The 17,973-nt window shown below is 33.0% G+C and overlaps 1 protein-coding gene across 1 annotated transcript; it reads right to left on the bottom strand.

Moving 5' to 3' along the window:
- Positions 1–146: 146 nt before the first annotated feature.
- On the bottom strand, positions 147–6,967 carry LOC18039864 (CDPK-related kinase 7). Its single transcript, XM_006430476.2, has 11 exons — positions 5,721–6,967; positions 4,581–4,711; positions 4,026–4,067; positions 3,822–3,930; positions 3,348–3,426; positions 2,970–3,266; positions 2,585–2,697; positions 1,282–1,389; positions 1,140–1,202; positions 875–1,042; positions 147–740 (listed from the first exon to the last, which is right to left on the bottom strand). Exons 1-11 carry the CDS (start codon positions 6,201–6,203, stop codon positions 603–605), a joined length of 1,731 nt encoding a protein of 576 aa, XP_006430539.1. The 5' UTR covers positions 6,204–6,967; the 3' UTR covers positions 147–602.
- Positions 6,968–17,973: the final 11,006 nt, after the last annotated feature.

The following is a 17,973-nucleotide window of genomic DNA, read 5'->3' as shown; positions in this document are numbered from 1 at the left end:
AATTTTCAATTAGCTTCCTTTACATAATCACCCGAATTCAATTCTTGAGATGCAAGGGCTGAAAATTAACTTAAGCTTTGCCCCCTACCTATTCTTAAAAAATAAAATTAAAGAAGTATAAGGTAATTCAAGAAAAATTAAGGAGCCGGAAAAATTACCATGGAATAAATGTTCATCATAGATAGGGCACAAGAATAATTTATTATGAGAGACAGAGGCAAGGGGTACACCAGGGGATAAACCCCAAAGCCACAGAACTCACTCAAGTTTTAAGCTCTTTTCTACACTACATACATTTTGGCCCAACTACTCTTAATCTGTACAATCCTCTACTTTTCAATGACAACCACAAAACTAAATCCTTGAAACCAAAACCTCATATAATATGGGGAAGAAGACTAAGAAAAACTTTAGATGATGACTTGCCAAGGATGGCTTCGCGAGTAATGCATGCCGATTGGCCGTACTTCTAACTTGAGGCACCCATTTCGACAATTGAGATGAATGCCGAGTTATTCATGGTAGCTCTCAAGCTAGCCGGGCATGCATTTTGTCCCGTTGAGACGTTGGAGTGAGAAAGAAAGAAAAACAGTTTCTATTGTTCAAGCTTTCTGAAATGTGCGAGAGGAGACCCCATGTAGAAGTCTAACGAACCCCAAGAAACTAAGCTTGCCATCTGAGTGTCTTATCCAGTCTTGAAGAACAACGTGAACAGGTACTGATGGGCTGAGTCCCAGCTCCTGTAAGAAGTGAATTAATCAGATTTTAGACGACATAACAGGAGATATCATTTTCTTGTATATCTACATAAGTATCAGTCAGTATCTTCTGTATAGCATCAATGCCTGTGTAAAGAAATAAAGAGAGAGCATACCGAGGCAAGTTCTTCAATCATTATGGGTCTGTTGCCATCTTTATCAAATAAATCATAGGCATGTCTTGCATGTTGCTCCCAAGTCTCCATTCCTTCCAGCTGATGCACACTTATGGCAGCAGCACAAAATTCTTCAAAATCGAGTTTTCTATATTGGAGAGAACCAATCTGCAGCGTTTAAGACATGAAAATAAGCTCTTTTCTATCTATTTTTATCTTTGTAGTAGATCAATTTGAAGTTAACAAAAGTGGAAAGAGTCCTTACCATGTTAACATAGTCTAAAACCCGTGAGTCTTTCATTGCGTCAGTGGAGTTCTTCGACACTGCCTGTTAAGTCTGACACTGTTTAGATTGTCTAGAGAAAATACAGAAGATTCAAATGACAAGAGTATTAAAAGGATCTCACCATTTTATAGTTCTGCATAGAAATGAATCCATTCTTGTTTGGCCCCAATAACGTAAATTGTTCCCGGAGGTAAGCAAGCTGAGGCACTGTTAATGTCTTTGCAAGAGCCTGTCAGCATAGCATAACTTAACCAATTTATTTTCTCCCACATTTAAGCATCAAATTTTCCAACAAGGATACAAGTAAATCTGAAGAATTCAGACAATTAGCAGAAGTTTGGTTACTGTAATCATGGCTACATGTTCATGTCAAACAAATTTTTTGTTTCTCACTCAGGATGATTGAATACGTTGATCTCAGTTTCAATGTCATCCCTTGATTTACCATTTCTGGCAATGGAATTACTGCTGTCTATTCAACTTTATCACAGATAGTCTTAGGTGGGCTGGGTGTACCACCTCAGTGTACTAACGTGGTGCGACTGGCCCACCTGAGACTCACTTTATCGACGTAGTCCAAATGTGCATCTTTTAACTTAACTAAGATGCGACAATAAGATGATCGTTTCATGAAAACTTTTCCCCGTGTGTGGTGCCTACGTCAAAGTTACAAATATAGAAAACAGAATTAACCACTTTTTTCTCGTTTCCCAATATTTTTCCTGTCAACTGAATATTGACACCACGGGGTTGTCTCAAACCTATGTTTGGTTGGAGGAATAGCCGACTCACAGCAATTCCTATGTTTAGTTGATATTCTACTAGGAGTCAGCACTCTATTGGAATAAGGAGGAATCCTAGTTCCAGTCAACAAAGGTATTTGGATTTACGGGTCAAGAATCATTATTTCTTATCCTTACAAAATTTAAATTTCAACAGCAATCTCCTGTAAAAGAAGCTTTACTCTCCTGCAAAAGAAGCTTATGTAGCTATTTCATCTCAACTACATTAATATAAGAAATGTATTGGAAACAAAATTTTAGAAGGAATCAGGATTCCTAACCCATAGTTAGAATTGGAATTAAAATTTTCTAGTAGTCAGAAATTCCTGATTCCAAAGGAATCCTTATTCCTGGTAATATTATCAACCAAAAATAGGAATAGTCAAGGGAGTAGAAAGCAGATTCCATCTCCTTTCCATTTGATTCTACTAATCAAACATTATGGAATAAACTATAACTAAGGAATTGCGTTTAGACAGGTCTTTTGGTTATAAAGTGTTAGTGTGTAGACACACACACAAATAAGATCAAAATTATAAATCAGTGGCAGATACAAGAGATATTTTAGGATTCAAACTTACCATATGTCAAAACATGAAAACATTACAACAGTAACAAATAGGGGCCATGAGTCACACTTACCCCCAGTGCTGCTTTACGTAGAGAAGACGAGCTAATATAAGCCTTTATGAGCTTGTATACAATCATATCTGATGGTATCTTCACATCATGAGAATTGGCCAGCCATGGATGACCTAAACAAAATATAACAAACAGTATCCATGAAAATTCCAAGAAATCTTTTGTCAAACAAGAATATGAATAACCATGTACTTATGGGGCTCAATACATGAAGAAGCAAGATAATCAAGCCACATTCTTAGTCTCTCTGCAATTAATACTTTTCTGTACCAAAAATGAACCACAAAGATGGAATTCAAGTTGTCGACCGTCAAAGAGAGATTTCGTTACAAGTATGGACGATATCCCATTTAACTGCAAATAAATGATTAAATCAGCGACTTACTCAGAGCCTGAGCAGCAGTTAGTCTCTTGCGGTAGTCCTTGTTTAATAATCTCTTCACAAAATCAATCGCCTCAGGGGATAAAGAAGGCCAAGGGGCTTCGTCAAAGCTTGGATCTGCTTTAAGGACAGCTCGAAAGATTCCAGATTCAGTTCTAGCCCAAAAAGGACGGCTTCCACATAACAGAATATAAGCAATGACACCAATACTCCACATGTCAGCTTCAGTGCCATATGATCGATGTAGTACTTCAGGAGCTACATAATATGCACTCCCTACTATGTCATTCAGCCTTTCATCTGAAACAGATTCCAATGGTCAAAAATCAATTTGCATTTTCAACATAAACTAGGAAGAAAGCATCAGGAAGTATTTCTGACCTGGCTTTACATAGTCAGAGAGTCCAAAATCAATGGCCTTCAGGGATGAATTCTCTTCCTTAGAAGTAAAAAGAAAATTCTATAACAGAAAATAACATAATACAATAAGAAGAGGAAATCACAATGTGAGAGTAAATAAACTTGGATTGAAATTAAAAAGAAAAAGAAATGTGAAACTAAAACGAAGTCCTCAATAACTGCATCCAGCAATTGGTCAAGAATATTAAGTGTGCCATAGGAAAACACAAGCAGTATCTAAGAAACACATAGCGAGACCCAGAAAAGAAAGCACTGGAAGCACAGCAGTGCATATTAACTCTAAAATAATCCTTGTTAGCTTTGTTCAAAGTAACTTTAATTTTACTAGATATATATTTTTACAATCAAACTGACATACAGGGAAGGTAATCCAAAATTATTTGAATTTCTGAATTATCAAAAAGTTATAAATGATTATCTGCATGAGTTAATTACCTCTGGCTTGAGATCACGGTGGACCACACCTTGGAAATGACAAAACGCTACCACACTCAAAATTTGAACCATAACAATCTTTGCGTCTTCTTCTGAATATTTTCCACCCCTAGAGAACAAAAATGGAGAGTAAGTTAGTCAGAAGGTTGGCAAACAGGCCAGGGATTCACCATGAAGGGGAAAATAGACAAGAGATATGTGTACCTTGAAAGTATTCTATCCAATAGCTCGCCACCTTTGCACAATCTTGCAACATTAGATGGAGGGTAAGTCAGAACGTGAAGAACTTATGTCATAGCTTCCAATATTTTGCTTGAAAAATAATTGAAGTTTCTAAACATCCAATGGATCTTGGTCATGACTTTGGAAGAAAATAAACACATTGACAGGCCAAAAAATACAAAGAAGAAAGGACAAACCAAATAAGTTAGCATATGCCACTTGAAAAGACTTATTTCCCCAGTTAATATTAAAAGCTTAAAGCTCAAATATTTTGACTGAGCCACAGACCATTTAGCCGGCGAATCTTCATTTCCAAGGAAGGAATATACAGACGAACAATATTTTTAACTAACTATGTCGAGTCAAATTCAGTCACAATCTAGTATGAATTATGGACTGTTGTATTTATCCCAGGGAGCCAAGAAACGCAGATGTTTACGCAAGTCCTTGTATCAGAATCAGGAACCATTAAGACATGATAATAATAGAACAGCACAAGGGTCTATATTAAGAAAATGTTGAGGAAATTAGACTTACTCCATTACTATGTAAATGTTGTCATCATCTTCATAAGCATCATAGAACTGCACAAGGTTCTTATGCCCTGTAAGAGCTCGCAATATCTTCACTTCTCGTCTCACATCCTCGATGGCAATTGCAGTAGTCATCTGCCAGATATTAACATATACTTCAATGCCTTCCTCAGTCAAACAAACAGACAACAGTACTCATCAAGAATGGTGAATTGGTGATTTTCATGCTTGGGACGATGAACCTGAAGGAAAATGACTCCAATCATCCTTTTCTTTGTCAACAAGTGAAGTTTAGCAATAGGAAGAAGATTACAAGGCCCTTATTGTGGGTTGGACCAGGTTATGATAGAATGACATAATCACTACTATATTTTTAATTTACTACTGCTTTTCAAAATAATCTAAGTCAAAAATTGAAATCCAATCGTCACTAACTAATAGGGACCACCGAGGTTTATCAGCTGGATTATTGACCACTGAGGTTCATCAGCTGGATCGTCGTCACATTGCAAGAAAGCATATGAATATCACGATGAAATAGAAAACCATTGATGAGCTTTTAATTAGTACAAAAATTGTTTCTTTCGTTACCCACAAGAGCAACACACTCACTGATTGCATCCAATATTTTAGCTGAATATAAAATTTTTTCTAGATGATGATATCCAATATCCCTTCATGGGTAACCCCGAATATAAAATATTTTCTAGATGATGATATCCAATATCACTTTTAAGCTAACCACCACTCCTTCCAACAATTCAACAGGTAACGAAACCAAAAAAAAAAAATCAGACAATCGCAAAACATATTCAATCTCTAAAGATGCTCTAAATCAGCAAAAAAAAAAATTAATACACAAAAATTTCACCGAAGGAACAAAACAAAGTTGAAGCTAAATCTAGTAAAGTTAAAGCACAAGTCCCAGCATAATATTTTGATCAAAAGTCCCCAATTACGCAATTCAATTGACAAATACATCTAGACATGAAGAGAACAAGCAATTAAAGCTGCAAAACAAAATGTCAAGCTAAAAGAAAAATCAACAATGCTTCTGCATTTTTAAACAAACAAACATACCCAGAACCACAAAGATCAAAATAATTAATTAAACGATAAGAAAATATTTAAAAAGAACAGGGACCTTTGACTTAGGAATAACTTTGACAGCCACATCCTGGCCTTTCAAACTTCCTTTTTTAGCCTTGGCAGAGCAAGTATATCCAAAATGCCCACGCCCCACTTCTTCTCCAAGCTCATAATGAGCAACGAACTGCTTTGAAAATCCAAAATTCTTATCCAAACCAATATCACTTTCATTTCCTTCAGGAATTGAGGCCTCATTAGGCTTCACAGAACCATGCCTCCTTGCAAGCAATGAACGGATATGCTTTGCAGGCGAAGGAGGAGGAAATGGGCGCTTGAAAAAGCGCAAAGGAGTTGAATTTACACTTGGTATTGCTGGTGAGTTCTTGAAGAGACTTGGTAGTGGACTTGGGCTGTAAAATGGAAAATATGATGCTTTTGATTTCTGGGAATTTGGCTGAGGTTCGTTTTCATAAGGGAGTGCCTCGTTTTGTGATCTGTTTTGTGAGTTTTCAACTGGTTTTCCATGACAGAGTCCCATGTTAACAGAGAACTGTAGCTATAAGAAACTCAAGGATCCTCAACAAAAGTTAACAACTTTAAGTATTTTGATCAAGAAACTACAAGAAAAACAAAGAAAGTAAAACAATTTTAGACCGTAGTAGTAGCAGCAAGAAAAAAAATGAACTCCCCCAACAAAGAAAATTTGCTTCTTCTTGAGTTATTTTACAGTTTGATGAGCAGAACACAGAAAAGATCATCACTGTAAAATCCCCAAGAAGATCAAATTCAAAGCAAAATAAGAAAGAGAGAACCCAGATGAGAAAATTACTTAAAAACTAAAGCAACTCTACTTTACTAATCAAATAAACAAGAAGGCAATTTGGTAGAGGCAAGCGAAGAGAATGATAGGAAACAAAGCAAGAAAATTTACTCAAAGACGAAGGAAAGAATAGAATGAGGGGCAAAAGAACAGAGGAAAGAAAAAGGAAAAGGGTAAAAAAAAATAAAAATAAAATGAAAGAATAAAAGAAAAAGAAAGGTAAAGATGCTAAGCAGAGGCAACAAGAAAAGGAGTTAAAGAAAAGAAAAGAAGCAACAATGCTTCTTTATTTCTGCTTTTTGTAAGCTTTTTTTGTGAATGGGTTTATTATGCGTGTTGTGTGTGGAAATATCAATTTGTTTTGCTAGAGAGAAGGAGATGAATTATGAATGGATGGTTCATGGTTGGGTTGAATGTCATCTCTCTAATAATTAATGGAAGTGGGGTTGTATTTTGGATCCTTCCAGCCTGTCTTTTTATTGAATCACGAAAAAATAATACGCATACACATATATTGAGATAAAAATGAATGAATATGGGCAAAATCTTAATTGCATGTATGTATGTATCTGTTTGTGTGAACATTGTAAGCACTTAAAGAAACTGAAGCTTCCAAGTTCCAACTATTTGTGTGACTGTGAGACTGTCCTTGTTTGTGAGTGTTCCTTTGACCTGCTTTTGTTGCCCTTTGAATGCCCCCGTCATTTTTTTTCCCCTTATATAAATTATTATAGATTAAAGAAGAAAATTGCAAGCATAAAACTTTTTTAATTTAGGATTAAGAGGGAACAATTTTTGTGAACCCTCTGTGAAAGTTTAGCTCCATGTTCGTGCAGTTGGGATATCTAAATCAAGACCTGATTGCTTTTACCTGTGACTTTTTGCATCAAAGTTTAGTTTGTGTTTTATCGTTTTAGTCCATAGTTTTTTTCTTGTCAATTTTTTTTCTTAATGTTTGAGAATTTAAGCACTTGAAACCCAGTTTACATCTTATGATGTCATGTGACATAATCTTTTCAAGAAAAATAATAATCTAATTGTGTGCGAGTGTGGAGAGATTGCAAAAATATTTGCATTGTGATGATCATTTGACTATAATTGTTCACGTGATAGATATATTGCATAATTTATAAAGATTGTTACATTGTACATGATTTCTTTAACATAGCAACCCAGCTAATTGAAGCTATTTATATTGACATATATATGTTGTGCAAACATTGTTTTATATGAATACTTTGATATGTATTGAGACTTTTGGCAACCTAACAATGTTGAAAATTCTACAATTTTCGTTTGAGATGTCATAAAAATTTTGTTCAAACTTCCACATTTCTTTATGTTCAGATTACATCTTTTGCTAAAAACGAAATTGATATGCTTTCTTAAATTTTAATCTTTCCCATGAAACAAAAAAAAAATATCTGATAAGCTCATTCTATTCTGTTTTTTGTGCTTCCGGTGAATTCCTAAGCTAATAGTGCATTCTTTTTTAAGTCTAAAATTAACATTTATAGTTACTCATAAGTTATGAGGATTGAGGAGTTTCCTACCTCTCATATAATGTAAATAAGTCTCTCGTATATTAATTTAGGAGTAGAGAAATCACCCAATAGAATCTAAATAAGCACAGATATTGGGAAGGTCCTATAATTAATCATTAGTTAATCTAAATGGGGCGGTCTGTACAGATTTTGGACCGGTGATATCACATTAATTAGTAGCAACTCGAGAAACATAAAATAGAATCCACTACTGTTTATCCCTATTTTTGAAGTGTACACAGAGTATAGGATCCTTAATATTGTGTAGGGCACGTGCCTTTTATTTGTCTGAAGAGTTTTGCACAAAAGTAGGTGCATCTACTCTCATGTCCGAGAAGTAAATGGAGTCCTGTCATATGGCACTCAACTGGCCACCTCCTCAATCAACTGTTGTGTTCCTACTAAATTGAATTATTAATGAATTAAACAAAGAGTTTTCTTCCACTTGGCCGCGCTACCATTAATTGTAATCACCTCCTCTCAAAAGTAGCAAGAAACAAAAAGACTGCTTTCATATTTTGTTTGTGCACGTAATGGATAGACGGCTGATCTTCATCACAATCAGCATTTTACCTTTAAAACATTATAAAATAAATATTATGGCTAAATTAAGTAAAGCCACCTAGTTTATGAGTGAACCTAGTGAGCCACAGAGCACGACTTAGAAATGGTACTTGGTAGGTGACCTACGTTGTTGCTGTTGCCTTGTTTGGAAGTCCTGTTTGCTTAGTTGCTTGGCAATTCAAATAGAAGATTAGAGGGTTGCACAAAAGATGAGGTTCTTCACTTCTTCTTACCTGTCTTGAGACACCATTGCGGAGAACAATATTATGATTTGAATAATTTGTGTGACACGTATAAGAGCTAGATAGTGTTCGACGCCAACAATAGGGATGACACATTTATCAATTCAGATCAACGTCTAGTAAAATGATACTGATGATGTAGTAAGGGTCCGTTTGGGAGAGTTAGACTATGGCAGACAAGCAATTGGATTGCCATGGCCTAGCTGCTCTTGCTTTGCTTCCTCAACTTAAATCTACTTAAAATGCGTTTGGGATTGTTGCCAAACAATTCAATTTCAAATGACTACTTCTAAGTCAAATAATAGATCACTTTCAATATTTTAAAATTTGTTTTATTTTTTTCGGCGTCTACTACTGTCTACCTCATTGCATCACATAATGTTATTGTGTCAAGTTGGCTCTTGCATGCAAGTCCACGTAACTTTTCTTCGTGCTCTTTTTTTTTTCTCTCCATTTTGTATTATTTTGTTAAGATTACCATATTTTTGTCAATACGAGTAGAGGAATCGATGTGAAATAACAGCTACGTCTCATCTTGTTCATGAATTATCTGTTTAATTCGAGCCTCAACGAAAAATAGCAACAATTAAAGGGTTGCATATATATATCTATGGCTAGTTTTCATATTTGTAGGTGGATGGACATGGACATCCCGGCTTACAACATAATAAAAACAATAATTAAAGCTATTAAAATAACAATAATTCATCAAATTTGGTTGAGATTGGCACCTATAACAAATTAATAATTAATCACAAGATAAACACTTGAGCCAACTCATTTTTGAAATGGTTCGAAAGCAGAAACTTTAAATGCAAACTACAGAAATAACTCAATAATTAATATGTATTACTCTCCCCACCTAGTTAATAGCTTAATTTCTTTTCTTACATGGCAAGCAATGATTGTATTTTTTTAAAAAATAAAATTATAAAAAAATTAACTCAATTCATGATTATAAAATTCAAGCCGCCCAAGAATTTGAACATGCAACTTCTATTGACATCAAAATTTCAACTAAGCTTAGTTATACGTCAATTATGACATTAATACAGCCATGATAGCCGAAAATTTCAGCTCCTTAAATATGTACTCCCGAATACTTCTTTATTTTATTTTTACTTTTATTTTAACATCATTATTATGCTTATTATATATGCATGTGTGTTGACATTATTATTAATTCATCATGAACCATTGTAGCCATAATTTTCGGATACTAAAATACATTTAAAAATTTCTTTTAAACTGACATCATTATATGCATTTGTGATATGCATACATAACTTTTGCTCTCATTTTAAAAGCTAATAGTGCTGATAAGGTGGAATAGTTCCCACACTCCCATCATTTTCGCTTAAGTTATTTTTCCTTTTTATAATCAATGAATCAAAGAGCTGCTAAGTCAATATGGTACCACATATTAGTTAAGGCTTTAAACATTAAAGCAAAAACCAACTATGAATAACTAGCAGCAATATGTTGACCTGCAGTCTTAATCATCATATGATACAAATTTGGTAATTTTTTTTTTAACCTTTCGTGTCAATCGATTGGTAACTAGGCAGTTATTTATTTATATACTTTTATCCAACTCCCATATGAGATTTATTTCCCCGAATATGTGTTACTATAAAACCATGTATTAAAATTAAAAGTATCTTTTTATTTTAAGAAATTTATACTCTTGAAGGTTTAATCCATCCTTTATTTGAGGATCCTACATTTGCACGGTAGTTCCGAACTAATATGTTTCAACAGAGGAGGGAAGCTTTCAAATCCTTATTGTGGTATCAGTCAAGTCGGGTAAATTTAGTCCATACAGACTTAGTTGAGTGGTTTTTAAGTAGTTTTCTTTGATTCATTGTAATTTTTTTTACCTAACCTCATAATTTTGGAAAAAAAAAAAGGGAATTAGATTTATGTAAATGTTGGGAGTAAACACATCTCATTCAATCTTAAAATTTTAAATAATGATGTATTTATAAAGTTCAGTGGATTTCAGATAAAAATTATATAAGTGGGTAAATCAACATATATTACTTTTAGAAAACTTTTTGCTGATTCTGTATAAGTACGTATGATATCTTCAATCCACCTTCCCCGAGATCATCTTTTGATCGAGCAAATCGTGTTTTGGTAATGTATGCACATCCGTTGATCATTAGCTAATTAGTTAAAACTATTATTTCTTTTCTCTTTCTTCTTCTTCATTTTAATAGACTTTTTAAACCGAACAACGACTTGTATAATACTAACTCATTGAACTTTCTTCGTTTGGATGATTGCTCCACTTCCAAATTAATAATCCCCTAATCCAAAATATAATTATATGAAAGGTAAAAAAAAAATACATAAATAAATAAGTAGATAATAACATGTGGCCACCTTTGTTATTTTGTATATGATTAAGAAAATATAAGCTTGTAGTGTAACTGAAGCATCATAGATAATTATCTTAAGAATGATTCTGGAAGCAAGTGACGCAGAGGATGTGGATGAAAAGCTAGAGCTTGTTATTTTATGGTCTTATAATCTTAAATTAAGGGAGCCTCGCTCCTAAAGCTTTAAGACAAAAAAAAAAAAACAAACTAGTTTAAATTACTTAAAAGACAAATACATTTTGTGGGTTGTAGTGGCAACATTTCTTGGAAGCAAAAACTTCTGAGGAAAAAAGAAAAAAAAAAAAAGAACAAAAGAATATATAGGTACTGGATTCTGTAAGCATATTTGGCGCCACAAACTAAACAAATATATATCAATTTTATTTTAGATAATGCTCCAAAAAGAGGGAAAAAAAAAAGTGAAGAAACCAATGCCACCCCTTTTAATATTCTTCAGCAACGCTTGAGTGGAGCTTTGTGCAAGATTCAAGATAAAAAGAAAAGAAAAGAAAAGAAAATTCTTATTCCTTTAGAAAGAGGGTTGGTGCAAAATGAGAATAAAAAAATTGCATGTGAACATGCAAGAACATGGAGTACAGATGTTTCCAAGCAAAGCCAGAGAGAAATTCTTGACCAAGAAGACACCTCCATTTGGGAATTTTTTTTTTTTTAATTTTTTTTGGGGTCAAATGTTTGTTAAAATCGATTCAAATTTTTTTTTTTGGGTAATAATTAATTGGGAAATAATTAACTGAGAATCCAATGGCAATAAGCAGGCCGCTAATCACGAGAACAAGAAATTATAAAAAGTGTTTTGAAAGTTTGAAACTAATGAGAGTCTTTTTGGGCACTGTAATGCCTTGAGATGCATCCCCATGCACACAGCACACTCCTTTTTTCTTTCTTCTCCTCCTATTTTTTCAAGCTTCTTGTTATTCAAAGTCTTGCGGGAAGTTGTTGAAATGGCCAAATAGGTTTCCCCCTTTATTTTATTTTATTTTATTTTATACTCTTTTCTATTTTTTGGGACGCTGTAATATTGCCTTGAGTAATCTCACAGTATTCTTGTGCGTAATAATAAAATGTTGGCCCCCACTTTATCTTCACTATCATATTGTTGTTAGGTGACCCACCAAAGAGGCGAGAAAGTGACAGCCATTTGATGATTGGAATTATAACAATTTTGGGGTCACTTTGGATTGTAATTGGAGGAGAGAGAGAGTTTTTAATTTAATTTACCCCTTTTATGAGTCGGCGACAATCATGCGACACGTGGCAGAGACCAGCTGGGTTTGATTCTCTGACTATTCTGCTCTATTCCCTTCAGCCAAAAGATTATGCTTTGTTTGGAGTCATTGGGATTAGAGATTCTCCCCGCCCCTGCCAATTAATCCCCCCCCTCCCCCTCACCACCAAAAATACAACTTTGTTGTTATTTTAACTTTAAATTAATATTATGAATTGTTTCAAATCTCAATGTGAAGAAATAAGAATATTGGAATCTGTTTGTTTGTGGGAAGGAGCTCAGACTCTGACAGTTCCAAGCCCAGGCCTGAGACTCGAGGTTTGCCTAGCTTGTTATGAGGTTCTGTTTTGGAATTAATTTGATATATTTTTTAAATTATAATTATTATAAAAAATTATAATTATGAAATAAAAATAAATATTATGAAATAAAAATAAATATTATGTAGTAAATATAATTTTTAAATAATAATTTTGATAAAATTAGTAAAGATATAATATATTTTTTACCATATAAATGTAAAATCATATCAATTTAGTTTTAACTTTTAATCTACTGCAGTCAGTGTTTACAAAATATTTTAGTGCTGTATACAGTATATATTAAATTACAGCTACCCAATCTCAATCTCAAACAGTGCCTTTAGTTACCCCTAAATTATAAATTATTTTTTGTATATCAAAATTTATTTTTATTCAGAAAAGTGGTAACTAAAGTAAATGTATCGCTTGAATTAATTGGACAATTGAGAATTGAGATGATCACTTCTATTCAATTTGAAATCGAATGAAAAATTGAGTCTCAATATATATTAAAATTTTAAATTGAGCTACTAATGTACTAAAAATCAATTGATTAGGAATACTTTTATGTTAAGATTAGAAAAAAGTGTTTGATTATCATTTATAAGGATGAGGTTTGGGATTTCAATCTTAATTATATGACAAATATTGAATACAAATTTAATCCGTATCTAAGGGGTGGGTGAATTCGAATTTGGTTTATGAAATCTGAATCGACCTTTACAAAAATATTAGTCTACTAAACCAAATCCAAACAAACCGGTTCGATTCTTCGATTTTATTTGTAATTTTTTTGGGGGAACGGAGCCACATGAATAGGTCAAGTCATCTTCCCCACCCCTTGCTGGACCTACGATTGCTGTCATAATTTTTGGCATTTCAAACCATAAGAACACCATTTCCTTGAATGAAAGTAGATTTTACTTAAATTATCCAAATGCAGAATAGAAATTAGAAAAATTCAATAATTTCAAATTTTTTTTTTTTTTTTCAAGGTCCAACCCTCATAACATAACACTGTGAGTGTTGATGATATGAGAGAATCTAGTTATTTCAAGACTGGAATTTATCCTCAAAATTTGCGCTCTTTAGTCTGTAATTGTGGGCTCTAGGTGAGGTAGAAAAGAAGATGGGTCGGCATCAAGGAGTATATTTACCACACTTTTTGGACTTTGGTCCATTTTAGAGAGTAATGTGGGTATAATTAGAAAGAAGTTTCTCTTAAGGGAAGTGAAAGCCATTCCAATACCCACAATGCATCGTATATAACGGCCAACTCCTCGGTTCGAACTTTTCTTCAAAAACAAGTTTTACCCCAATCTGAAGCCCAATATTACGTTCAGTCCGTTCACATGACTTGTTGGATGCCTTTCTTCTATCCATGTATTCGTTTTAAACCATCCCTGGTGACGAAAGAAAATAATAATAATAATACTAAAAAAGTCGTTCTTATAGGTTGAGTTCTCGTAATGTAATTAAGCATATATATATATATATATATATATATATATATATATATATATATATAATTTTGTGGTTTTTTCCTTAATATTTCATTAAATATTACAGTAGCAAATTCTTTTCGGATTAGCTAGTCTTGATAAGCACAACAGCTATAAGTGTGCAACTGTTGAAGAACATCTAGCACAAAAGCAACTAGGAGATCAACCTGAACCATCATTACCCAGAAAATTAAAGAAACGGATATGCGAACCACCCGACTAATAAAACGATTGTTACAACTTTGTAGTTGATAAAAATGAAACAAAACAAAGTTATATATGGAAACACATGAATTAAATAATTATATATATATATATATATATATATATATATATATATATATATATATATATATATATATATATATATATATATATATATATATATATGCATGCATCTCCCAATTTAGCTCAACAAAATTTCACATTCTTTTAAACCTTTCATGGAAAATATATAAATTTTGGGATAACTTAGATCCCATGCCATATATATAGTTCTTTTCTAATACGAGTATTTTAATTTTTTTTTTTTTTCATGCAAACACATTTTTGAACCGTAAGGTTTAAAAGAGTTAGTTTTTAATTTTCTTAAACTGCATAACTTTATAACTAATTAAAAAATAATTCACTTAAACTATATAGCTTAAGAACGTGTCCGCATTAAAAAAAGGAGGACGCCCGCCACCTGATATGTTATTTTTATTTCTAAATTATTGGATAATACCGAAAAATTCTTCAAATGATGAGAAAGATTGAGAGTGGTGGTAATGATTGCTGAAAGTGGTGCACCACAAAGGCATATATAGTGAAAGGGAAACAGAAAAAGAGAAGAGTGAATGAAGGATAATATCACTATCATTATATCATATAAAGAGAAAAAGGCTGTGGGGGACTGGGGGTGGCTTGGCTAAGCTAATTAGGTAAGCAAAGCGAGAGGATGCATGCGGGAGGCCACACTCGTCAGAGACAGAAAGAGGTAGCACAGCAGCACGTCCCCCCGACAGAACCACTCAATATTCTTTCTATGCACTTGTCTTTGTCTCTCCTCAGAGACTCAGTCCAAATTGAAAAAGAGTTTTTGTTTGTTCAAACAACATAATAAAGAATAAAAAGACCAAGCGAAGAAGAACAGAGTGAGACCGATCATGCAACCACACCCACACCCACCAACTCATCACTTTTTTCTCACTTCTCATTCACATCTTTAATTTGTCTCTTTTATCATCACTTCACTGTGCCCTTGCCCTTGCCCTTGCCCATCATTTGCTCCTTTTTGTCAGCCTTCCTTTTTTCACGCCTCCTTCCCCCCTCTCTCTCTCTCCCCACCCATCTCACAAAATCATGATGCCACGGTTTTCTATTTTATCAATCTGGCTAGGCTATACCTAATACCCTCCCTAATACGTATAAGTATGATGAGTACTTAATTAAGTACATGCTTATATCTTTAATTAATTCAGGATAATAATAATTTGTCACTAGAGTAGTGGGTGTGGTTCTTATTTTGGAAGAAGTAAAGTTTATTTGGTGACATTGATCTTTCAATTGGGATCATATGGCAATACAATAAGACTTCAGTTTTTGCTCCCATTAACGTTTCTCTTGCATATATTTAAAACTATGGTTACCTTGTAAAACACCTCGAAATGACAACCTAAACACTTAAGCTTTGCCTCTAAAATACTTGCATGAGAATTTGATCATAATTACTCCACAAATTTTAGTTTCGTCAAAATTTTTACTCAATTTTTTTAAATGTTTACTATACTACATAATTTTATTTTATAATAGATGTTCTAATGTCACCGCATGTATAGATTAAAATGAACAATATCTACTTCAAGATTGTTTTGAATGAATAGATGTCAAAATGTCCTATTTTACGCTTTGCTCTCAGTTTTGTTAAAAAGAAAATTGGATATATATACAATAACAATGAAAACTTCTAATATGCTTTGTACTCACGTCTCATCATTATTTTGTATATATCTTATTTTTGTTTTCACACAAATAATTAAGATCCTCTCATTATATATTTTTTTCTAAACTTTTAAAATCTTATGCATATTCATAGAACATTTGTAACGAATATAGAAAAAAAATTACATCCGGTTAAAAGAAAATTAATATATTTCTATCCTTTCGTATAGTTGGTTTTTTAATTGTGGCCTTCTTTCTTCTACTATATAAAAGTAAGGCCACAAACTAGAAATAAGAAAGAGAATTCCCTCATTTTTGCTTTTTATATGTTTGTTATCATACCTTGTATAAGAATTCTGAGATTTTGCATTTGGGAGTCAGGGAGTGCGTCCTTGAGATAGAAGTATATATTATTTTACATTTTTCTCTTAAAACAAAAAGCTGTGTTATTATTTATTTTATTTTTTAAATTAGAGGGTGGGAAAAGGTTCAATTAATTTTTAAATTAATCCTGAACCTCTCTAGTTCTTGAATTCGGCAGCCAACAAAAATAAGACTACTTGAAAATTATTCAGTCAAGTCCCTAAGACACCAAAATGAATATAAATCTATGTTATTTGTTTTTTAAAATTCAAATGTATACATCATCAGCAAATTAATAACCATATTAAAATATATACTTCTAAAAATGTAAGTGATACAGATCGATCTCTGGAGGTTTTTTGTGTTTAACTATATGTATAAACCTCTAAAAGAAAAGATAATCAAACAATAATTAATGTACTTAAATTTAGTAAACCAAAAAAGCCAAACAACGGGAAGAGACCCTGCTGCGGTTCGCCAGAGTGCAATATACAGTGAAGCGATAAGAGGGACACCTCATCTACTTGTTTATTTTCAAGTGTAGATTCAAACACAATTTCAGCCATAATCTTACTGATGATGACACTTTAAACGACTATATTTTTTTTATATTTTATTCCAACAATTCCTCCTCCCCTATCATATTGTCAAGTGAAACCTATTGGCTTATTAAGCATGGTGGGATCTCATAGACTTTGAATATTAGCTTGACCCTCTCCCCAAATAAAGCTGTTTCAGTAGCAGATTTTGACCCCTCCAAATCCAAGGAGGCCCTACCTGATTGAGAGCTTAGACTGGCTTGCAGTCTAGAGCAAAATTATTATTGGCGATTATTTTCCTTTGATAAATAAATGACTGAAGATATCTCCCTACTCCCTACATATATATATATATATATATATATATATATATATATATATATAATGTAAAGACAAAGATAGGAGAATACACATGCATATATCATTGCCTATTGGATGAGTTCAGACTTATTTGTACGTACAAATTTAACAAATATGCATTTCATCATGTTCTGATAAATACATGCATTTTCTTGAAGGATACAAAGAAATCTGACATATATTCTTTTCAACAACAATACTTTCTGATACATATAATTTTCGCACTTATATACCGGAGAAAGTCTTGATGCTCTCAAAGTTCAAAATAAGTATATATATATATATATATATATATATATATATATATATATGGTATATAAAATTATTTGGGTATATAGAGATTATATTGTACCTCGACTAACTCAGATTTAAGTTGGGATTAGGACAATCAAATTCTTCCCAACAAATATTTAATACATGTATATTTTCAAGTCTCAAATTGACAATATTAGTTAGGTTAGAACAGTCTCAAGAGTCAAAGTATACACACTTTTCTGATGACTACTTGTATAGAAAGTGTAT

Source organism: Citrus clementina, unplaced genomic scaffold (assembly GCF_000493195.1).
Source record: "Citrus clementina cultivar Clemenules unplaced genomic scaffold, Citrus_clementina_v1.0 scaffold_6, whole genome shotgun sequence".
In the NCBI taxonomy this organism is placed as follows: domain Eukaryota; kingdom Viridiplantae; phylum Streptophyta; class Magnoliopsida; order Sapindales; family Rutaceae; genus Citrus; species Citrus x clementina.
This window is presented reverse-complemented; position numbering and strand designations above follow the sequence as displayed.

What these genes read in the sequence shown, in the direction of transcription:
- LOC18039864 (XM_006430476.2), bottom strand. Translation starts at nt 6,203, where the DNA reads ATGGGACTCTGTCATGGAAAACCAGTTGAAAACTCACAAAACAGATCA. An exon ending in TACGTAAAGCAGCACTGGGG is followed by an intron (nt 1,390 to 2,584) that starts GTAAGTGTGACT and finishes CTATGCTGACAG; the next exon opens with GCTCTTGCAAAGACATTAAC. An exon ending in TTTTAGACTATGTTAACATG is followed by an intron (nt 1,043 to 1,139) that starts GTAAGGACTCTT and finishes TAAACGCTGCAG; the next exon opens with ATTGGTTCTCTCCAATATAG.